This window comes from Symphalangus syndactylus, chromosome X, assembly GCF_028878055.3.
Source record: "Symphalangus syndactylus isolate Jambi chromosome X, NHGRI_mSymSyn1-v2.1_pri, whole genome shotgun sequence".
In the NCBI taxonomy this organism is placed as follows: Eukaryota; Metazoa; Chordata; class Mammalia; order Primates; family Hylobatidae; genus Symphalangus; species Symphalangus syndactylus.
The window spans coordinates 26,558,920-26,584,099 of record NC_072447.2 but is presented as its reverse complement, the minus strand read 5'-3'; the positions used below and the strand labels follow the sequence as shown (position 1 = coordinate 26,584,099).

The 25,180-nt window shown below is 38.9% G+C and overlaps 1 protein-coding gene across 7 annotated transcripts in view; it reads right to left on the bottom strand.

The window, feature by feature from the left end:
* The window catches only part of FRMPD4 (FERM and PDZ domain containing 4), a 958,701-nt gene that overhangs the window by 232,747 nt on the left and 700,774 nt on the right, over positions 1-25,180 (bottom strand). For all 7 annotated transcript variants that reach the window (XM_055269159.1, XM_063634947.1, XM_055269163.2 and 4 more), the window contains one exon: positions 6,532-6,648. In XM_055269159.1, the coding sequence (XP_055125134.1) occupies positions 6,532-6,648 (117 nt within the window). The remainder of the gene's footprint in view (positions 1-6,531; positions 6,649-25,180) is intronic.

Genomic DNA, 25,180 nt, shown 5'->3' with positions numbered 1-25,180 from the left:
CTTAAGCTCAGCCAATTTACTTGGCAGCAACACCCACACCCCCACGTGGCATTTGGCACAGGCCAGAATTTCTGCCTGTGCCCCAGCCTTAGGCGATAACATCAAAATTGCTCTCTGCAAGGGTTGGCTCAATCTAGAAAGAAGAGGTCCAGAGGCCACTCAAAAAAATCAAGGGTGGCAGGCAGCCCCAAGCTAGTATTTCAATTACAGGCTGTGATGGAAACCTGGTCCTCCAGGTGCTTCTCCTTTGCACAGGTTGGCCATCCCTGTGATACTGAATGGACTCTGTGACCCACCTCCTGTACATCCCTAGGGGCTATATACAGCACAGGAGAAGAAAGAGGCGACCCAGTGCACTAGCTAACCTGCTGTCCACAGCTTGGCCTGAATGTGCATGCCCCAACTCTGTTGTAGTCAAGTGGCCCAAGGAACTTCAGATAATTACAATCCCTCCAGATACTCTGGCCTGCTGGACAAATAAGGAGAGCAACTCAGGGATTTGTCCTAGAGTGAAGGCCAGATTAAGTAAACCAGCAAAGTTTCAAGAAGAAATGCACAGGGAAAATGAAACAGCCTCCGAAACAGGAGAAGTTTGCCTAGCACAGCTCTTTGTGCCATATGCCAAATTAGATCTGGAATGATAGAGTCATTTCAGAGCTTTTCTGTTAAAAGCCCTTCCATCAACTCTGCAAACTTACCTTCCAGCTGGGAGCAGTGATTATTAACTCAGCAGATAGGTGCTTTGTCAGATTCAAAAGAAAACAAATCTGCTCCAATGAAGGGAATAAACAGCCCCTAATGTTCAGCCTGGGAAGCTTTTGTATTGACAGGGCATAATTACCTTTCATTTCATGTAATGATACTATCATATTGACTTCATTCCCCCCATTCCAAAATTACAATATACTTTCCTCCTCGTGACTGGATGCTTGGGATCCAGGAACTCATTGAACCAAATGACATTTGCTCTTGCCATGAGGCAAGTATTTGCTTTTTATGCAGAACCCATCATGTGTACTCAAAAGCAACATATTTTATTTAAGAATTGTTCATCAAAAACACCCACAAAAAATGAGGCAAACTGCCTGTTTTCTAACATATTGCTAGTTATTAACTCTTTGGATGCTTATAAACCTCACAGAATAACAGAGTAACCTATCACCAAGAGATTTCTCTTATTTCCTTCATGGGCACAACTGTTAATTTCCACAAAGACCTGCAGCATTTTATTGGCAGAGACAAAAGATAACAACTTGTATAATCTCTCAGATCAATTTGTCCTTTGTTGGGTGTGTCTTTAAAACGTAGGCTTGATAAAGTAGGAAATTGGTGTCTGCTCCAAATATAAAAAATATCACGGGATGATGGGCACAACCACAATATCCACATCCCAACTTTACACCTTAACTCTTCTTGATATTTAAAAACAATTTTAGAGAAGAAAAAGTTTAAGGGAATTCACCACAGAGTAACAGATAAAGGGACTCCACAGAATAACAGTAAAAGTCTCATGAAATCTTGTAGTAAAAACCAAGAAAAAAATACCCAAAGAATAGCCCTAGAACTACCAAATAATATCTGAAGATAACCTATTAGACTGGGTAAATACTTTGGGGCTCACACAGAAGAATGAGGTAAGGCTTTTCTATTTCTAATTTCCTTGATGACAGAATCCTATCATGTTGACTTGACTGTCTTCTGCTGTGGTTGATAAGAAAGGGCACACAAATTACTTGTATTTATTCAGATTATTATTTTCTATAGATAGATAAGCCAAAAATACATTCCACATTGACCATGGAATAGATTGGCAGATGGGAATGACTAAACTACTCCCAAGTTGAGCCAAGCCCATACTGGAGAACAAAGTGGAAGTTTCCACATCTCATTACTAATCTCCACTCTTCAGGATTCAGAGTTGAATTATTCTGCGTTAAGGAGATAGTAACTCAGTTTAATTGCCCACCGTGGGAATTGCTGGTAGAATAATAGAACAGCATGTCTTGTCCAATCCTCATACAGGGCTACTTTTTGTGTACACAGGATGAAGGTGGCCAGGAAGCCAGCAGGCCAACAAGAAAAAGCCTCTTAAATTTATAACTTGAAAAATCAGGCCATGTGTTTCGGAACCGACCCTCCAGTCTCCTCTCCAACCCCCATCTCTATCCCCAGACTCTAACTTGGCTCATCATAATAATCTATTTGGCCAGCTAGTATTTTAATATTTATTTCGCTCATGTTTAATTTTTTCCTGTAATTTACAAAACCAAAGTTCCAGATTTATGAATCATGGTACTTTTGCATTCACTCTCCCTACCTTCACAGTCAAACAAGCATATTTTTACCCAATTTAACTAAAAAATGGTGTTCCTCATTCTCTGACTTTTAAACATGTATTTTTAAAATACCTTATCTTGTGTTATCCAAACCAGAACACTCTGAGAGCAAAAGGAGGTGCTGTCTAATTACTTCAGAATGATACCCATAAACCAGGACTCTCCTGGGTGAATGTGATTGTATAGTCACTCATCTATAGTCTGTATCTGTATCTAGTCATCTATACCCATATCCATATCTATAGCTCTATCATCTATACCTATAGTCTATATCCATCTATATATCTATACCCATCTATATCTGTATTAATACTTCAATGTCTATATTCTCTATCATCTATATGTATATCCACATCTATATCTATTTCTATGTCTGTATCTATGATTGGATCTATAATATATCTATTATCCCTCTCCATCTATACCTACATCTAAAGTTATTACTAATTGATGCTGTTATTGTAACAATCACCTTAGAGTATCTCATTTTCTCTGTGTCTCTTCATTTCTCTTTCTCTTCATCTCTCCCTCTTTTATCCATTTCTCATTGGGACACGCTCTCCCATGACTCTTTCCTTTTCCTTGTAGTTTCTTTCTTTCCATCTGTCTTCCTCCCTTTCCCTGCTCTGCTCTCTCTTAACTGGTAATAATAAGGAACTGAGAAATTTTAAATTTGCATCTATTGTATTTCTTAAACAATGTTTTCTGTTCCTTAAAACTGCACTTCATATTTCTCCAAGAATATCAACAAAAGTTGTTCTTTCTCATAGGCTGAGTCTCAGTTTTACCATCCAGAAAAATGGAGTTAATCATTTCTGTGTTCAAGCCAAATAAATGACATCATGTGTTGACAAGTGCTTTACAGCAGCAACCATAGCTGTTCATTAGAATTACCTGGGGAGCTCCTGAGACTCACTATTTCCAGGCTCAACCCCAGACCCAGGCATCAGGATTTTTTACTGATCCTCAGTCTATTCCAATGTGTGGCCAAGGTTGAGAACCATTAGTTTGCAGCCTATATGGTATTGTAAAAACATGTATTAGCATGTGTTTATTGCATCCTTCATTTAACCCCGTGAATCAGTAACTCTATAGATAACAGGTTACCCAGCCCTACCCTAAATAATTCGGTATGGAAGAGGGAAGATGAAACTTGAGCACATTTTGAACTCTCCTGGGCCATGTTCTGAAAGACTCATTATGTTAGAATTATCTCATTATTTAGTTGTTAGACTCTAACTTTGAACACATAAAAGCCAACTTCCTCCCATAGCTTTGTCTGTCACTTGGAATACTTGTACCTCTATCAAAAACAGTTGTCTGATGTGGGTTATTATTTACATCCTAAGATGAGATAAAAAAAAAAAGAAAACATCTAAATTTCTCTTCCAAAAAATATGCAAGAGAGTGAAAAATTCAATGCAAAGGTGCTAATTACTAACCATAGATTAATTTTCAAATTGTCCCTTTAACTTCTAAAACTAATGAGTACAGAAATATTCCACACTGCAAACCTGGGCTCCCGAGAACTCTGATAATTAGAGTACCTCTTTGTAATAAACATTACCTAGTAAGTTAAAAAAAAAAAGGAAAGAAAAAGAATGATTGTCATTATTTATAAAACTCATTAGTGATAAAGCACAAACACTTTCCGAAGAAATACTGTCGTTGACATCTTAAAACTTTCTCTGAGAGGACTGTAGAAACTTACTTTTCAAGTAAAATGAAACCGCATGGATTTGGAAAAATGACACTGGTGACTTTGGTTTTAAAACTTGCCATTTAGTAATCAGTGCAGGTTTCTCTGTTAAGCTGCTGATTTGCTCTTATGTTTTAACAGTGGGCATTAGGCCAGTGTAAATGTTAAACTGACACCCAGTCTGGCTCTTAATGTCAGTGATGCTAATGGTAATGCATGAGGGCAGAGCTAGCTGACGTTCCCAGAACCTCTAACCAGTTGGCCTCAGTTTGGGTTTCCACCTATTGATCGAATGACCTGGAATGTATGGGAACCCAAATCCAACCAGGGGAAAAGAAACATCTGTTTTAATCAGAGAAGTCTGATGCATACCTTCATAAACCCAAAATCCATATCTTTTAAAAATTATATTTCTTCAGCTGAAAATTTTTATTGTTTTGAGTCAAAGCATCTAGGTCACCTTAACTGAGCCAACTGCACACAGTCATAGCCGTGTTACAAAATAGATGGTACAATATAATATTAAAAAAATACCATCTTCCTAGCAGCCTAAGGGACTTGGACAAACGGTATGAAATTATGAATTCAAAATCTGGGGTTTGAGCCAAACTATTGGCCTTTCTTCTAATCTTTGAGGATTCTGGGAGGCTCTGCTCCCACTGCCATTTCTATGATAGTATCTCTGTGAGCGTATCCTTAGGAAAGCCTTGGAAAGCCAGGGGGCCACTTTCCAGTCATGTTCAAGGGCATCCTGGATCTTCCCGGGATGGACCCAGGAGTCAAGTACCTCAGAAACAAACTGTGCTCTGAAGGGGTGAGAGTCCTGTGCAGCAGCAATTCTAGGGAAGGAGAGAGATTTGGGCTTCAGACATTGAGAAATTGTCCACAACACTCAACATGTGTTGTCCCTGTTGCTACTTTCCAACAATCCTCACTTGTATGTGGTGGTGGGCGGGGGTTGGTAAAAAAAAAAAAAAAAAGACCAAATCCCCTAGAAACAATCTTGGCAGATATTTTTTATAAAAATGACCCCTCACCTCACGGTGATCCAGTGTTTGGCTAATCAGTCCATAATCAACTTGGCTGGAACAAATAATGTAGCATGTGGTTGTGAAATAATTTTTTTTTCTGGCCTCCAATCTCTGCTCTATTATAATCAGGATAGAACCAACCACGCTTCCTGATTTCAAATCTGTTTCATGAATTTCTTATAATTAAGGATATTTTGCTCAGGTTGGAGAAACAGGGCAGTATGGACTCTTGCCATTTTGAAAAATATAAATGCTGTTTTCACAAAACTGCAAAAAAAAAAAAAAAAAAAAAAACCACTCTGCAGCCACTCCAAGAAACAGTTTGGTGGTTCCTCAAAAAGTGAAAACACAGACTTTAATTTAGACCCGGCAATTCCATATGTTCCAGCAACTCCACGCCTAGGTATGTGTCCAGAAGAAGTGAAAGCAGGGACTCAAATCGATGCTTGCACACCAGTGTTCATAACAATACCAGTAACAAGACAAAAGGTGCAAACAACCCAAATGTCCATTAACAGATGAATGAAGAAACAAAATGTGGTCTATCCACACAAGGGAACATTAAAAGGAAAAACTTCTGACATGTGCTACAGCATAGATGAGCCTGAAAACGTTATGCTAAGTGAAAGAAGTCAGAGACAAAAAGATAATATGTAATTTCACTTGTATGAGGTCCCTAGAGCAGATAAACTTAGAGAGACAGAATAGATGTCACCAGGGGGTAAGGGGAGGGAGGAATTGGCAGTTATTGTTTAATGGGTACAAAGATTCTTTCAGGCATCATGAAAAAGTTCTGGAAATGGATTGTAGCGAATGGTTGCACAACATTGTGGATGTACTTAATGCCACTGAATTGTACACCTAAAACTGGTTAAAATGGTAAATTTCATGTTATCTTTCTCTCTTTTTTTCTCTCTCTCTATACCACAATTAACAAAAAACCAGAGCACCACAAAAATCTAAAACCTAAGCCATTGTTAGCATGAGAAATTTACAACAAAACAGATAATGTACATAATCATTTTAGCTGATTTTTAAAAAATTACAGATAAGAAAGTAACATTCCTCTCTTGACCACTCCCAGAAAACCTTGTAAATGAAATTCTTGCATGTCCAACTTCGGTTGTTAGTGTCAGGCAATGAATATGACTTGGTCTAATATTTAACAGTGGAAACTTTTGCTCTGAGCCAGGCTTACCATGCTACACAGTGAATTGTCACTCGACGATGTTGCCTGTCCAAGAATGAAGCAACCCAACATCACAATATATAGAAATATAAATGTATAGAAATAAATATATAAATATATAGAAATATAATTAGCTGGTTTCAGAGATCCAGCTGCTTTAGTAATGGCCTCTAAATGCCTATGAGTGGCTAATTTAAGTATGTTCATTCTCATAAACAAAGATAAAGAAGTCCATTGGCCAAGGATTGTATTGTTCATGCCACCTGTTTAACCTACTTGATGAAGTAGTCTCGCCCATCTCGATTTGCCGTCATCTCCCATCCATAGGGCGGCACCTGGCTCAAGCCCCAGGTTCCTGAGGGAGGCGGCCAGCCTGAAGACTTCGTCCTGTGGCTGGAAAAGAAAAAAAAAGCATCATTACACCTGACTCCTGAACATTCCTTCTGAGACAAACTGTGGAAGGAGAATGTGACTTGCTCCTCTTAGATTGGGCAAACCCCCAATTTACGTTGCAACAAAAATCGACACATTATCTTTTACAATTTCTAGTTTACAACTTCAATTCAGCAGCAAAATGAAAGGGCAGGTTCTGGAGAATTTTCTAGGTGCCTGCCTTTCCAAGATCAAGAAGAAAGAGGAAGTAACTCCACGTGACAAGCAGTAGCAATGGGCAGCCTTGTAGTTACAGTCTGTAACCAGAGGCCTGAGCCCAGTTTCTGAAGCATCACTGAAGCCTGGCTAAGCCTCCTCAGCCCAGGACCTGCAGAAATTCCTCCTTGCTCTCATGAATGCCCAAGACTTCCTCAGACCTTAACCATACTTCGGAAGGAAGTAAATGATGCTATTTTAGGATGGCTCAACATCCCTCATCACTTGATCCTTTCACTTCAGATGAAGTTACTCACTGCATAGCCTGTAAAAGCCTTTGGGTGGTTCCAAATCCCAGGCTGGCACCACCAAAGCTGGTGGCAGGGAGCAGTGATGATGCTTTCAGGGGCTCACAGTCTCAGCTACCCGTGAGCCCTTTGCAAAGAGGAAACAGCACTCCCTGCAGTCAGATGACCACAGAGTAGGCACCCTTCCCCCAGCCTGGTGCCTACCCAGGCTAGTGAGTGTGGCAGGGGCTAACACAGCTGGGCACTCTCGCACTAGGTGCACCCTGAACAACCTCATGTGGTGGCTCTTCTGCAGCAACATCCAAAGCAGAGGTCTCGGCCTTTCAGACTTGTAATTCCCCAGGATACTGGGCAACTCATCCCTCCCCAGCCTAGCCCTTCCAACACCTCTAAAGTGAAACAAGCCCATTTCCTGCATGTTTTCTGCAGATGAACTATTTTGCATAATTTTAACCACCTCCATTCCTTTTCCTTAACTTCCTTTCCATTTTCCTACAGCCTTCATAAAGGATGTAGGAATGGTTTTTTTGTTGGAAAAAAAGTGTTCACAAATTTAATACTGGTCTGGTAAATATAGAATGCCACTATAGGATTATTTGTGGCCCATTGACTACTAAAAGATATGGCAAGCATTTTGTTCCTTTTCTTTGCATAAAAGTCAGCAGTGGCAATTTTCTCTGGTGTTTTTTTTTTTTTAAATGTGCTGCTTCCCTGCAGTGAGAGAACACATGAATTTGCTACCCTGAGGTACTATTAAAACAAACACACACACACAAAACCAAAAAAACCCACTAATTTCTCTACACTAGTAGAGAATGCATTTGAATGCTTTCTAAGGTGGTATCAAGAAGACAAGTACTTACAGGTATGAACACAGTCTATTCTATTAAAAATGTTTCCAAAAGCAATAGTACAGTTAGAAATGGCACAAAGAATATCCTTGTGAGTGAAAGGAGGCCTGTGTAGAGAATGCAACTATTTATTCTGGCTTACTCAATTATGTACGGTATCAGAAAGGTTATCTTCCCCAGAGGAGGCTAACTTATTAAAAACAAATAAACTGTCTTTCCTTTCCTTTCCTTTTCCTTTTCTTTCCATTCTTCTTCCCCTCCATGAAATCTTAATCACTAAAGGAAAGACACAGGCTTCCTAATATGATTTACATGTAAAATATAGCATTATAGTAACGAGTTGGAAGAAGCCTGAATTTTATTCTAAACTACATTGTCCTGTACAGTATGTTCAGGAAGCAGCTAACAACCATTTAGCAAGATGTTTTCAAATAAAGCCTCTTGTCATAAAATACCAAATGAAGTGCCAATACTGGAAAACTCTACAAATGCAAATCAAGTGAATCTAGCTCAAGGAGCATCCCCTGATAGAAAACAAATAATTGAATAAGATCAAACATGGCTACATGTCTGTTAAGGTGTTGACAAAAAAATACATGGATCTGAAAGGCCTTAGTATGATTTAGCAAATTAAAAGGGCAAGTGGGGAAAAAAAAAAACACCCTTTGTAAGTATTTATCTATAACAACCTTGAGAAAAGTTAACGACCCAGGTCATAATTGCAGAGGGATTTGGCTACAAGTGTGATGACTACAAGTCCAGCCCTGACAACGGCCAGTATGAGGATTTCAGGCAGTCATAATCCAAGGCCTTATGTACTTCCCAAATTGAGCTGAAAAGAAGCACCTGGCAGCACTTGTTAAATATACAGATTACCAGGTCCAAGAAATGATGATTATGATTCAGCAAGTCTCGATTAGAACAAGAAATCCATGAATAGGCGTGAATGCATTGAAACAAGTAATTCAGATGATTCTTGTCTTCAGGTAGGGTTGCCAGATTTAGCCACAAAGCAAAGCCAAACAAAAATATCCACTTAAATTGAATTTCAAATAAACAATGAATAATTTTTAGTATAAATGTTAGTATAATTTTATTGTAATATATAGGATATACTTATACCAAAAAGTAATGTTATTATTTATTGAAAATTTAAATTGAAGTAGGCATTCTGTATTTTTTAACTGGCAACCATGGGGTTTGGGAAATACTAGTTCTTGCTACCCCAAGCTTAGGCTGAGATCTGGCAGCATGGATACTACCTTGTGGTTTGTTAGAAATGCAGAATCTGCATTTTCTTGAGATCCTCATAGAATTTATATACCCTGGAAAGTTTATGAGGCATCACCCAAATCAGTGGTTTCCAATGTGATGCCTTACTGCACGTTGGAATCCCCCGTCGAGGAACTTGTAAACTACGGATGCTTGGAACCAAAGCCAAGCCATTGAGTCTGAATATCTGGGGATAGGGCCTAGGCATTGGTATTTTATACTACCCAGGTCAGCCAAACTGGCAACCCACTGCTCCAAGTAACTCTATCTTTATTATTATTATTATTATTATTATTATTTATTTTTAGCTGACGAGGTAGGAGAGGAAGGGTGTGGTGATCAGGAGCAGACATGCTGGAGCAGAGAGTTTGAGAAGCATAGTCCCAGGACCAGCAATAGCGGCATCACCTGGGAATTTGAGATGTAAATTTTGGGGCACCACCCAAGACCTACTGAATCCAAAATTCTGGGGTGATGGGGGTGACCCAGCAATCTGTGTTTAACAAGCTTCCACACAATGGGGATGCCCACTCAAGTTTGAGAAACACTGGGTTAGAACCAGACTCTCTTCAATCCAGGCTCTGCGGTTTATTTTCCACGACCTTGAACAAGTTACTTCATCTCCCTAATCCCCTCAGTTCCAGTTACTCCTTGGTGAAATGATGACAATAGGACCCATTGGGAGAATATTAAGTGAATTTTGTAAAGCACTCAGTATGTGCTATAAAGTCTTTGCTAAATAACTATAATATAGGACTTTGGGTGGTTGTGCAAGTATAAATGGCTTTAATCCATCCTCAGAACAGAAAGACAGTGAGAGGCTCGGTCATCTATTCTTCTCCATTCTGGCAAGAGCAGGGCAAGAGGGGTCTTAACCAAGCAGTCACACCTTCCCAGAATGTCAGAAGGTGATAAGTTCAGCCATTCTCAAGGCAGAAGGAAACATCAGAAAGTTTTTTACCAGAAATCCCAGCTGTGTGATCCTGGGTGCACAGTGTCCATTTCCACCGGTCTCAGGCAAGGCCTTGAGAGTTCTTGCAATTCTCATGTCCTGTGACTTCTATCTGAGAGCATGGCTGTGTGAACCACTTTCAAACACTTAGCTCAGCCTTAAAAATAGCGACCTACATTGGCAGGGCTATTTAAGTCACTTCAGAAACTCCCAGCGACTGACTGAACTGGTTTGTAACTTTGTGCTTTACCCATCTATTGTTTGCAACAGATTGAAACCTTCCTGGACAAAAAATATCTTCATACTTGATAGGAAATGAGAGCAGCTATGAATGGTACAGACAAAGTTGTGGAACTATTTGTGTTGCAACCATTAGTGGAAGCAACCAATGGTTTCTTCCTGCGTTCATGCCTCTAAGTCCTGGACAAAATCTTGATGGCCAGCTCGCCCTAGGAGAAGGCAGGCTTTCAGGAGCCACCTGAAGGCCTCTTTGGTATTTGAGTTTCCTTAGAAACATGGCAGTATCAGAAAAAGGGATGCCGTAGGGGAGAAGGAATGTGAGGTCAGGTTCCAAAGTCCCGAGTCAGATTCAAATTCTGCCACTTACTAGATTTGTGACCCTGTGCAATTTACTCTAAACTCTCTGTACCTTATTTTCATCACTTGTAAAGTAGAATTATTCTAAATCACTGTTTTTCATTTGGGGCGATTTTACCCCCAAGGGACACTTAGCAATATCTGGAGATTTTTGGTGGTCACAACTGAGGGGAGGAGGAGACTAGGCATATTGCTAAACATCCTACAATACAAGGACAGCCCCTCAAAAGATAGAACTATCTGGCCAAAATGGCAATAGAGCCAAGATGAAAAAACCCTGCTTAGCTCATAGGACTGTTACAAGAAGATAATGTAATTAATGCACGATTCTTAGTATAGTACCTGGTATATAGCAGGTTCTCAATAAACTTTAGTTGAATAAAACATAAAACCAAGCATTCTCAAGGTTTCTGCTTAGAGTCTAATAGTGATAAATACAACATATCTTTATATCAGAGGGAAAGAGTTCAAATCCCAGGTTTGCCACTTAACAGGTTGGCTTTTCTGGGTTTTAGTTTTATGTGTAAGATGGAAATAATAACAACTAGCTCACAGTGATGTTATGCAGATAAATGAGATACATAAAGCCCTAAAGTACAATGCTTGACTCATTTAGAATAGTCTCATCAAATGGTACATTGTGTTGTAAGCAGCAATGGTCATACTAATAAGAGTAGCACGCAGCATTTCTAAGGATATAACTGCTTAGGATACTCACAGGCCTGCCTCAGCACGCAACAGGCACCTGCATTATTTCCCTTTCAAAGATGAAGAAACTGAGACACAGAAAGAGTGTATAACTAGCCTAATAGGGACAGCAATCTACTGAGCCCTGAGACTTTCTACTCCAAACTCCATATTACTTACACCATGCCACAAATAAGTGTGATAACAACTTATCATCTTTCTTATGTATCTGGTCATATTTTGGACAGGTAGCCAGGATTAAGCTGCATCCTTTGAGACTTGGTGTTGAGGAATGCATTATCTTCATTTCAGATATGGGAAAACCAAAGCTAAAGCTCTATGCATTCAGTCATTCATCGGTGACATTGCATGATACTATACAGGTCTAACAAAATAAAACACGATCCAGAATTTTATCATTCTTATCTCTTTGGACTCACAAAGATTATTTTCAGACTAACCCAAGGTTATATAGCATTCTCATTTAGCTTGCTGTAAATGGTGGTTGGATTATAGAACCCCAAACCCTACAGATACCTCAAGGTATCCTAAGATGGTATTTTACATTTGTAAGCAGATGGTATTCAAGGTATGTTTCGGGTTGACATGCAGTGTGGGTTAAGGTAAGGAAGTGGAGAGGTGTGAGGAAAATGAATGATAATAGATGGTTCTAGATGAATTTAACAAGCTCCAAGTTTTGAAGACAGCCATGTTTCTTTTGTGCCCAGCTTGATATGTCCCACTGGGGTTAGTAGAGGTTCCCTGGCATGACCCTCAGGGGGAAACTGTCCTGTACAGTTTCTTGCCCCCATGAATCAGTAAGGAACTGGCTAACCAGGTCTTTTCATTCCATTTATTCGTGCTGTAGACACACAGATAGGTCCTGAATTAGGCTGCTTTCTCTTCTCCCTCAGAACATAACTTTCTCCATTAAATCAAGCTTCAGTACAGTAGTCAAAGTATTTTGATCTCATACAACAGGTAACAGCTTTTCATTCCACTGTTCGTTATTAGCAGGTTTTGGCACAGGTACATGTGAGGAAAGCTACATTAATAGCCTGAAAATAACTTCAAAGCCCCACAGATAGAAGTAAAAATCATCCTACCAACTATTTTTAAGATGTCACTTTTGTTATGACAAGGAGGACAGGAAAATATAGTAAAGGGGGAAAAGCACACAGTTAAAAACTACTTTAAATTTTAATGCCAAGCCTCATGAAAGCAGATACTCAAAAATATATTCATTACGAAATCATTTTAATCAAGAAGAAATGTATTATTAATCAAGACTTTCACTATGGTAAAAGACATTTGACTGTATATTTTAACAACCAAATTGAAATACTTTTCTGATTATTTTCATCTGATTCATTACATGATTTACCAACCCACACAATAAAATCAATTATGTAGTTATACATCTATGAGTTTCAGCACAAGCCTCTCATAGCTTGTTGAGTTAGTTATGTTTCTTAATTAGGTATCAGGGAGAATTATTCGGATAATTAAATCTGGGTTAACTGGTCTTCTTCCAAAAGTTTCTACATACAAAGTTCAGCCTCATTTTGTGAACAATCCAGTGACAGAATCCAGATGTCCTCAGGGTCTGAGGCCATGTATCTATAGAGTCCCCAGACGTCACATGCAGGGGTTGCCATTAAAGTTAGATGCAGCCCTGCCTCGAATTGGACATTTGAATTTTGTACTGTGCATTTGCATCTCTTAGTCACTGAATTCTCCAACTCTGTAAATGTGGAAGGACAATTATAAGGACAATATAATTAGCATGATATTGTTGAGGAGATAGCATAGTAGAATGGCTAAGATTCATTGCTCAGGGAGGCATTACAGAGCTAAATGTGGGAACCGTCAACAGGTCAAGTCTTGAGCTCCTTCTGCTAGAATGCTGTTGTACCTGTTCATGAGTTTGTAGCTGTTATTATACTTCCCAAGCATATGATGCCAGGTGGTAGGCTGGGCACTCACCCTTGGGGGGATGGACAATGTCCTTACCTTTCTATCAGTATTACTCAGACTAGTGCCAGGCACATGATAGATGTTCAAATGGGAATTGAATTAATAACTGAATCCAAGCTACATGATGATACTGGCACAGGATGTTAGGATTAAAATTGTAGTTCTCTGCCTTTGAGTGGGTAAGAATACATGTGTGTTGAAATGCCATTTGTTGAATAACTGCTGTCAGGCACTGTTCTAGGCACTTTCACAGATTCTTTCTTTTTAATCCTTAGAACAGCTCAACAAGAGGGGTGGTTTGCTACTACGTCAGCTCATCCAATAACGGAATAGCATTCAGACATTAAACCAAAGTTGTAGATGAAGACCGACTGCCATAGGATGTAGTTAAATGAACAAAGTTGGTTACAAAAAGCGTGTGCACCACGTGATCCACCTTGTAAAAAAAAAAATCTGTGTGCATAGGCAAAGAAAAACAGTCTGGAAGAATGGGTACACTGTGGTTAAATCTGGGTTGTGAGATTAAGGCGGTTTTTTAAATTCTCGCGTATTTAAATTTTGTGTATTTTATATTGTGTATTTAAATTTTGTGTATTTAAATTTTGTGTATTTCCTATAGTGAATATATATTACTTTCATACTTAGGATTTTATTTTAAACAAATGAAACTAGAAAACCGTTATGATTTCACATGGATTCTTGGTGGAATCACTGGAGAAACTGTAGAGAGGAAGTACCGAAGGTGTGAAAACATACAGTGCTGGTGTGGCTCTAGGAAAACACATTGCCATATATTGCCCGGAGTGCATTTTGGCAATTTAGCTAAATTTAGCAACCTCTATCCAAACTGAAAGTGAGCATACACTTTGTCCTAAGTGTTCATCAGTATAAAACATGGCACAACCACACAAAGGAATACTATGCAGCCGTAAAAAGAAGGAATGAGGAAATTGTTTATGTACTGATTTGGGAAGACTCTGAAGATACATTAAAATAAAAAAATTAATATGCAGAAATATGTACAACCTGCTACTACTTGTGTAAAATCAGGGAAGAATAAAGCAGAAAAAAAGTCCAAACCATGGAGTCTAGATTCAGACAGAGCTGCATTTGAACACTGATGCCACCTCATAGCCTCTGTGTGAGCTTAACCAGGTTCCTTATCCTTGTCCAAACATCAGCTTTCTCCTCTGAAAACTAGGACTAATACCAACCATCCTGTTGAATTGTTGTAAGGACTGTATGACATAGGTGATCAAAAGCTGCTATCATTATTACTTGCACACATTCTTTAATGCATATAACAAATATTGATTGAGTGCCTAGTTTGTACCACACACTCTTCTAGGTGCTTGGAACGCATCAGTGAACAGAATAGACAAAACCAGAGTTATTGACATGTAAAATAAACACCAGTGATCACCTAACTTAGACTTTTTTCTTCTAGCCTAGCATCTACAATGGTTTGAGTGTGTCCCCCAAAGTTCACGTGTTGGAAACTTGATCCCCAATGCAGTGGTATTGGGAGGTGGTGGGACCTTTAAGAGGTGTTTAAGTCATGAGGGCTCCACACTCATGAATGAATTAATGCTGTTATTGTGGGAATGGTTTGTTATAAAAGGGGGAGTTTGGCCCCAGAACTATGAGAGGTAAATTTTGCAAGGTTCCATGGTCAGTCTCGTACTGGATATAGCAACCCTATAGTATACAGTTCTGCTGTGTGGGATAGAATGTAGCCTGAGAGCTCTATTTCTCTTTTTCAAGCATCCAGTGCCCTCATGACATTACATTTGCTCATTCACTCATTCAAAACGTTTCATTGAGGACTCTTGTATCAGTCCTTTTGTTAGGACTAGAGCTGTGACAAGCAGGTAGGGTGCTTGCTTTCCTGGAAACTTATGGGACTTATAACATTGTTGAGGAAGGCAGGCATCATGGCTCACCCAACCTGGACGTTGTCCTGGCTCTGGGTTGTCCCCTGAATCCTGAGCTTTAATTGAAACTTCTCAGTTAGGAGTTCATGCTGGGAAATTCAGGAGAGAGGGAAATCTTCCTTACATTCCTCAAATTATCCCACACAGACAACAATTTAACCCATATCAATCATTAAATGCTTTTTCCTGCTTCATTTAGGACCCAGTCTGTTGCCTTTAGCGGTAATATGGAACCTATATATTGCTCTCAGGACCCACCAAAAGCATCATGTCATAGAACTTGACAGTGATTACAGAGTTAATGAAACACAGCGTTGTTGAATCTGCCAAATGGCCTAATCTAATTTTCAAATGTGTTGTTAAAACACTTTTGCAAACACTCATCATTTTAAGAGATAACATTCATCTTCACATTTCACTTATTTATGGATGACTCATAACCTAATACTGCTACTCACCAAGCTTAGCCAAATCCAACTAGCTTCCCTTGAACATGTCTACGAAATATTCAAACATTTTCTGATTTAGCTATTCATTGTGAAGATTATATTCTCACTGTTGGGGACATGCACATGTATTTTAATTATTTTTGAATTTTATGGGTTAACATATATTTATCTAGACTGTAGTTTACTTAATCTTCTTGACTTTGCCTAAAAACTTAGAATCCTAAAAGTCTATCTATTTAATAGTTATCTCCCATTCCATTAAGTTCTTAAATTTTTTCTGAGTAAGAAAACCAAAATATTTCCTAAAAACTATTCTGAGGAGGCTAAGTTCTAAGTCTACCATTGATAGTAGGGATCAGCAAATTTATGTAAAGATAGTAAATATTTTCAGATTCATGAGTCATAAGCTCTTTGTACCAACTATTCAACTCCACCATTGTATCAAAAGTAGCCATAGACAATATGGAAACTAATGGACATGGCTGTGTTCCAACAAAACTTCATTTACCAAAACAAATCCACATGTGGCCTTCGAGCCATAGTTTGCTGACCTCTGATTTATAGTGTCACCTTGAGAAAGTCATTTATTTTTCTGCCCTTCTATTTTCTTATTTTTAGAATGAAGGGGCTAGACTACATGATTTCAGAAGTCCCTTCAAGCTCCAAAATGTTCACCTTGGTTGACTAACCAGGTTTCTTTCTCAAAGGCCATAATCTTCAAGAGGACTGGAAGAGACTCTGATACACAAATTGTGCAAAACTTTTTTTTCACTGAAATAACAGTTCACCACTCAGGGAAAATGAAAAAAAAAATTCTATTTTCCATAGCACTTGACCCAAAGATAGAACATTATAGTTCAACCCGTCACATACCTGCATATTTATGGGGAGTTTTAAATCTCTGAACCATTGATCTTGTCTTGTAAATAGGGCCACTATTTGGATGAATGGTATTTCAAATATGCAATATGCTGGCAGTCCAAAACAATAATGGAAAAACTCACTCTAGTGGCTGCTTTCCAAAATTCAAATCAAGATTCTTTGGGGGCTTGTGGAAACAGCATCACAAGCTGATATTTAAAGGTTTTCAAATGCGATGTTTTAAGATAGCTTTACTATCAAGTGGTATTATGTCTAATAATGTCCACCATTGTTTTAGCCTTACTCACATTTTTTTAAACTACCAAAGGCTGGTAGTTTTCCAAGCTAAAGTGCCTATTTTCTATCAAAAACATGTTTGAGTTTGGCTTGCTATCTCAGTGTCTGCTGTAGACCCTTTCTTTACTGCTGAATTAGAATCCCTAAAGAACAGGTGTTTATAGTAAACCTGCTGATATAATTAAGAAGGTAAGATGGAAAGTTACAGCCCACTTAGGTACACCTAAATGCACTGGTGCTAAAATAGGTTGTCTGGCTTCCTTCCCCAGAGTTAGAGTGCATTCGCAATATTTTTAATGGGTTATTTATAATGTAAACAAAACACATAAACCTAGTGTACTTTATTTTTATCTAATTCTAGGAAGATTTCCGGTGGCTTTTCATTTAGAATTGTTTAATGAAGAGATTCACAGCTTTGTTTCTGCATTTATTTACATGTCTGTTGTCTCTCCCCTGAATTCATCATGCAGTTCCATGGCGTCCCATAATTTTCTGAAGCTATTAATATAGAAGGAACAAATGTGTATTTGAAGTGTAGAAACTGAAATGATTCTTTTTAATACTCCCAGCTTAGATGTTAGAGGAAAATATATAATTTCACTAGATTTCTCAATATGTATACATCTCCAAGGTCATCAAAAATGTGTAAGAATAGAAAGTGCACCAAGCCTCATAGGGAATACAAACATATACACTTGAAAATAGATATTTATCACTCAGGGCCTCCCTACTACTCTTTCTCTTTCTCCTTCTCTGCTCTTCTCTCTTCTCTTCTTCCTTTTCTTTTTTTTGTCTTTAAACAACTGCAAACATTGTAGGTAGAAAGGATATAAATAAGGATAATGTGGGGACTTTCCAGTAGTGATGGAAACCAATTTGCAGATACTTCCCATCCAATATCACTCTGCACTTATTTATTTTTGTTTTGTTCACACAGAAACCCTTTTATTGAGCACAATTTGATGAGTAGAACTGACAGACACAGATGACAAGTCCCCGCCCTGAAAGGAATGAAGAACCTAATACAAAGTAGAGAGAGAGGAAGAGGTAGTGTTGAGTACGAGCTGAAAATATGACCATCATGCCTCCTTGCTGCATATAGGGAAAACAGATTTATGGTTTATGTCTTTAGAAAATCTCTAAGAGCTGGTGCTTACCTCAAATTCTGGAGGTGAAAGAGAAGGCCCACATTCTTTTATAACTTTCATAGTTTCCCATTCTGGTCTCACATTTCCATAACAATTTCGATAACAATTATATTTATTATGACATTTATAAGAAAAAATCTATAGCAAGGTAAGTGATGCTGTTAGTAACCATACTAGGGTTTCTTAGTTTTTATCCATCATTCCCAGCTTCCATTTGGAGTTCACTGATATTTTTTCAATCCATCTGCTCCAATGATAGGCATGTTATCACTGAACACAGAGAAAGATCCAGAAATTCCTTGCCCTAACCCACATAATAGGCTCAAGTGAGCCCTGCTACCTTTTTATGTCCAAACATAATCATTTTATGAATCAGGACAAAAACCATCATATATTTTCCTAAGATGTGTTATGAAGAGGAAATGAGCTGAAAACACTAAGAAGACAATAAGCTCTCAATATTTCTATATCATGGAATAATGATTTCCACAGTACGGAAGACATTTATTTACAAAGAGCACAGAGTTACAAATTGTGGGAAACAGCTATATTGTAACCATGTATGACTTGCTAAGTTTAGACAAGCTCTCAAAATCTCCTCCAGCTGACAATGATAATGTATCTGCAACTGTGAATGTTTCCAGGAAGGAGATTTTAGCAGCTAGCTGTTACATTTATTAGAAAAGTGCAGAAAAGCCTTTCATAATGAAAAGTGCCCCTTATAGCAGGGCCTCTCCAACTTTAGTATGCAGAAGAATCACCTGAGCATCTTGTTAAAATGCAGGTTCTGTTTCCGTAGGCCTAGAGTGGGGCTCAGGATTCAGCATTTTTAATGGGCTCCCAGGTGGTGTTGAAGCTGCTGGCTCAGGGAGCACAGTCTGAGCATAGGCTCCCAAGGTCAGTGTCAGGTAAGGAGTGGATGCTGACTTCCATCCTGGCAAATCTCTGCCAGCCCCTTATACACTCCTGAAACAGGATGTTAACTATCCCTGCTGGAGATTTCAACCTGGGGCTCCCTGGCCTGGCAGGGATTTGCCAAGATGGAAGTTGGTACCCATTCATTACCTGATACTGATCTTGGGAGACCCAGGTCAAGGCAAAAGAGATAATGAGCACTGGTTAGACAATAGATGGCAACACAAAACAAAATATAGCTCCTGAATAAAACCTGCACTTCACATTAATAGTCATCTCAGATTTTTTTTTTTTTTTTTTAATTTTGAGAGAGAATCTTCCTCTGTTACCCAGGTTGGAGTGCAATGGCGCCATCTTGGTTCACTGCAACCTCCACCTCCTGGGTTCAAGCAATTCTCATGCCTCAGCCTCCTGAGTAGCTGGGATTACAGGTGCATGCCACCATGCCTGGCTAATTTTTGTATTTTTAGTAGAGATGTGGTTTTGCAATGTTGGCCAGGCTGGTCTCAAACTCCTGGTTTTGATCTCAGATTTTTATACATGAGCATGGTGACTGCCAATGAAATGAAGCTCTAATTTATTTTCTTCTAACATTAACAGAGAGCCTCCCTTGTAGTCTAGGATTCCCTCCTCTGTGCAGACTCCTGGGTTAAGCATTTATTTAAGAAGGTCTATCAGCATCCACAACTCCACATACAATACAAAAGATATAGCTTGTCCTTAATCTTTGGTTATGACTTTGGTTCTTTAGCAAATCAGATTGAAACCTCTGGGAAACTTCCCTTGAAGCCCCTACCTTATTCTTCTCCAAAAAGATTCATTGAGCCTATATCATATCTTGGAACTCATCTAAACTCAGTAGGAATGCAAAATGATCACCTGGCCCCACTATTGGAAGAACGTGTACAAAAGTTGATGACAGAAAACTATTATACACACAATAATTTGAGAACAACCAAGAATAAACTAGATTGAAAATAGATATCCCTACAGAAATATTACACATCCTGCTAGAATCATTTCTTGTACTACTTCCCTCACAAAGGCTTGACTCTCACATCCAATAATGGCATCTCCTCCCTCCACTCTCCACATCAGTGCCCAGTAAACTACATCCGGTGGCCTTGGCCCAGTGTCCACTTGTTTAAGTATCATCTGTGGCTGCTTTCACACAAAAACAGCAAAATTGAGCAGTGTGACAGAGATTGTATGGCTTGCAAAGCCTAAAATACTTACCATCTGGACCTTTACAGAAGAAGTTTGCCAACCCCTGCTGTCGAGTAGTAAGTACCTGCCTCACAGCACTTCAGTTGCATCTTATATTACAGTCAACAATAGATACATACATAGGCAGGTAGGGAAATTAATTAACTGATTTATCTCCAGGGCCACTATTTGCACAACTCCATGTGGCTTCACTTACTGTGTTATAAGTTATACTAGTTATCTTACCAGGTTCTGAGCCTCCTTACTCATTTGAGTTAAGTCATGTGCCACCAGTTTAGGGATCTGTCTAAACTTCGAGTCAATAAACAGGGTTGAATCAAACTGAACTCTAGAGGTTTTTCTAGGGCATAACTGAAGCCATCATATTGAGGATGGTGAAATTACCGAGAGCAAGAAGCAAACAGCTGATTATACCTGTAACTAAATGAGCAGAAACCAAATGGTGCTTTTGGCACCAAAACAAAAGTGGCTCTGACAGCCATTTTGTTTGACAGGGATTTTGCAAGAGGCTCCATAATGAACTGCAGCCATAAAATACTTGATATTAACACAACCAATCCTTGGTGAATCTTTACTTGCAAGCTGCAGCAGAGATAAAGAGCACAGTCTCTGTGCTTTCCAATGCATACAACCCAGTGGCACAGCCATTGGCATGCTGGTTTATGGGCTGTGTATTTCTCCTTCTGCTCCAGCAATCCCATTCATCTGGTATTTTACAGTCTTAGCTGGGCTCCAAAGACCCAGCGGGAAAAAGAGGCAGTAATTGCATTTTGTAAGCAATTAATTTTTTTCTTTCTTTAAAAATTTCCTCCTTTATATGTGTAACTTTTAAAGAATAGAATAAAAAGATACATCTTCTGTCATTGCCTCTAGAAGGGAGACTAAGTCAAATCCTTTTCCTTTGCAATGGATGATCATATTCATCCATTGTATATTCTAATGCTCAGCATTTCATTCACTTACTGTCATTATACCAGCCCTACAAATTCCATTCTTTTGCAATTGTGAGTCCCGTAAGCCCGTACATGTCTTACTAGTTGTTAATTTCATAGAAGAAATGTTGAATTTACTTAAAGTTAATACTTATGGATATAGCATTGTCTTTCATTTGATTTCCCCCAGTAAAAAAAAATCTAAAATTTTTAATTTTTTCCATACCTAGATTCTATATAAGAAGTTTGTACATAAATTTAGAGGGTGTTTTAAAAATTTAGAAACAATTTGGATAAAAATGACTAATAAGTGTGATGCTTAAAATTAATTTACTTGACTTCAGCATGGGTTCACAAAATTATACAGTGAAACTTCTGCATTTTGTGAATGATCTTTCCTAATAACAGCCTGAAATTTATAAAATTCCCCTAATGCACACAAAATGAACCTCAATTTCATGAAGGATTAGAATATAATATACTAATAAAAGGTCTGCATTCTATATCCAAATGCCATTCTATCATAACAAGAAACTATAACAAGAACTCCTACTTTGTTTATGGAAGATGATGAGGTATGAATGATACATACAGGCTAAATTGGGATCCATAAAGTTTTGATGATTTTAATATTTAACTTTGTTGTCTCCGTTTCTCCATGTTGAATGGCAAAAACTGAGAACTCCAGCCCAATATAACTTACAGCCCCTCTAGAGTAAATGGCATTGGCTACCCATCCTTTAAAATGCTGACCTCCCTTATGAAGCTTCTGTGCTATAGCCCAATTCACAGTGGGATCTCTGAATTCCTATAGTTTTTACCACCTTACACCTCCACTTGGTTGTCTGTAGACATCTTAAATTCAACACATCCAAAATTGAACTCATGTTCATTCCCCCAAACCTACTCCTCTGCCTCTAACTTCCTCATCTTTATAAATGGCCACCCTGTTCTTCAAGAGAGGCCACAATGAATTCCATGCATTTTCTGCAAGATACTGCAGAAAGTGTTTCAGCTTGCTGGTCTCTCAGGCCTAGATTTCTCCAACTCTTTCTTTTCCATTCATTCTGCCAACTAACAACTTACTATTCTGGTTTAATTGTTCATCCTCCAAGAAACTTTCTATCAATTTGCTCTGCTCAGTATGGTAGCCACTCATCACAGGTAGTTACTGAACACTGGAAATGTGGCAAGTATGAATTGAGATGTGCTGTAAATCTGAAATACACAGCAGATTTCCAAGGCTTAGTAGGAAGAAATAATATAAAAGGTCTCAATATTTTTAATAAATGATTATATATTGAAATAATATTTTAGACACATTGGGTTAAGCAAAACATATTAAAAGAAAAAAATTTTTTTATTGTACTTTAAGTTTTAGGGTACATGTGCACAATGTGCAGGTTTGTTACTTAGGTATCCATGTGCCATGTTGGTGTGCTGCACCCATTAACTCGTCATTTACATTAGGTATATCTCCTAATGCTATCCCTCCACCCTCCCCCCACCTCACAACAGTCCCCAGAGTGTGATATTCCCCTTCCTGTGTCCATGTGTTCTCATTGTTCAATTCCCACCTATGAGTGAGAACATGCAGTGTTTGGTTTTTTGTCCTTGCGATAGTTTACTGAGAATGATGATTTCCAGTTTCATCCATGTCCCTACAAAGGACGTGAACTCATCCTTTTTTATGGCTGCATAGTATTCCATGGCATATATGTGCCACATTTTCTTAATCCAGTCTATCATTGTTGGACAGTTGGGTTGGTTCCAAGTCTTTGCTATTGTGAATAGTGCCACAATAAACATACGTGTGCATGTGTCTTTATAGCAGCATGATTTATAGTCCTTTGGGTATATACCCAGTAATGGGATGGCTGGGTCAAATGGTATTTCTAGTTCTAGATCCCTGAGGAATCGCCACACTGTCTTCCACAATGGTTGAACTAGTTTACAGTCCCACCAACAGTGTAAAAATGTTCCTATTTCTCCACATCCTCTCCAGCACCTGTTGTTTCCTGACTTTTTAATGATGGCCATTCTAACTGGTGTGAGATGGTATCGTTGTGGTTTTGATTTGCATTTCTCTGATGGCCAGTGATGATGAGCATTTTTGCATAAATTTAGCAGTTTGTTTTTAAAATATGGCTACCAGAAAATTTAAAATAACATATGTGATTCATGTTATAATTTTATTGGACTGTGCTCTTCTATACCCTTGGGGCAAAGTCAGGTGCTCTTCCCACAGATTTCTTTACAACCCCCATTCCTTTTGTTAATTTGCCTGGTGACTTGTCTATCAGTTCTAGGCTCTGTTAGCTGACTTAAGCAGGGAAGTTGTGATCTTATTTAGGATCACATCCATATCTAATGCACAGTAGGCACTCACATATATTTGTTAAGTGAACACAAGAACTACATTAAGAATCAGGAAGTCAGCTCATCTCCCTAAGCCACAGTTAATGTGAACGTTAAACTAGGCTGTCTCTACCAGCCCTTCTAGTTTCATTGACTGTAAATATCTAACTTGGACATTTAAATGAGTCTCTTCTTCCTCATCAGGTTTACAGTTCTTTCAGGGTGAAACAAATGTTTTATATTTTCCTTGTTAGTTTCCTCAGGGCTCTGTGAATACAGCTGGCTCTTAGCAACATAGGGTTAAACTGCACATGTCCACTTATACACAGATGTTGTTCTGCCTCTGCCACCCCTGAGACAGCAAGACCAACCCCTCCTCTTCGTCTTCCTGCTTAACCTATTCAACATGAAGATGATAAGGATGAATTTTGTGATGATTCACTTCTACTTAATGAATAGTAAATAAATGTTCTCTTCCTTATGATTATCCAATAACACTTTTTTTTTTTCTTTTGAGACGTAGTCTTGCTCTGTCATCCAGGCTGGAGTGCAGTGGCGCGATCTCGGCTCACTGCCAGCTCTGCCTCCCGGGTTCATGCCAATTCTGCTGTCTCAGTCTCCCCAGCAGCTGGGACTACAGGCGCACGCCGCCACACCCGGTTAATTTTTTTGTATTTTTAGTAGAGACAGGGTTTCACCGTGTTAGCCAGGATGGTCTCGATCTCCTGACCTAGTGATCCACCCGCCTCAGCCTCCCAAAGTGCTGGGATTACAGGCATTAGCCACTGCGCCCGGCCCCATTAACACTTTCTTTTCTCTAGCTTACCTTATTGTAAGAATCTGGTATATAATACATGAAACAGACAAAATATGTGTTAACCCACTGTTTACAGTTATCAGTAAGGCTTCTGGTCAACAGTAGGCCATTCGTAGTTCAGTTTTGGTGAGTCATGAAAGTCAGCACCTCTAACCCCTGAGTTGTTCAAGGGTCAATTGTACTTAAAAGTCATCATCTAGTCAACAAACGGTAAGCTAAAAGTATTTGCTTACATGTTTTACAGGGTGGGTCTGATGTGGGAGAATAAGTATTTGACTTAGTTGGACACTTCTTAAAATAGGTACAAATGTGGAAACTCTTTACTAGGAGGGGAAAAGCTAAGGGCAGGCCTAGGTGGGAGAGTGGGGAAGTAGAGAGAGTGGTGACTATGAATCCTGACAATAGAAAAGCTGGCCACAGCAGGGCTGGCAAGCTCCCTAAAGCAGTTGGGTAAATGCCTCACATGCCACATCACTGGGAAGCTTCCAATGAACCAGTATCCAGGAATGACTGTTCCAGAAACACATCCTCCCTTTCTTCCTATAGGCAATAAGGAGGAAGCAAAAAGGGCTGGCCCAAAGGTATTGGGTATTACTACCTGAGTTGACTCTCTACCTCCTTAACAGTGTGTCAAGACCCCAAGTCACCTGTTCTGTGGATCTCAAGATGCTTCTGGTAGAAAAAAGTCAATCCTAATTTATATCCACAACAAACAAGTGCAAAACTGATCAACTGCTAAGTTTATTTAGGGAAAA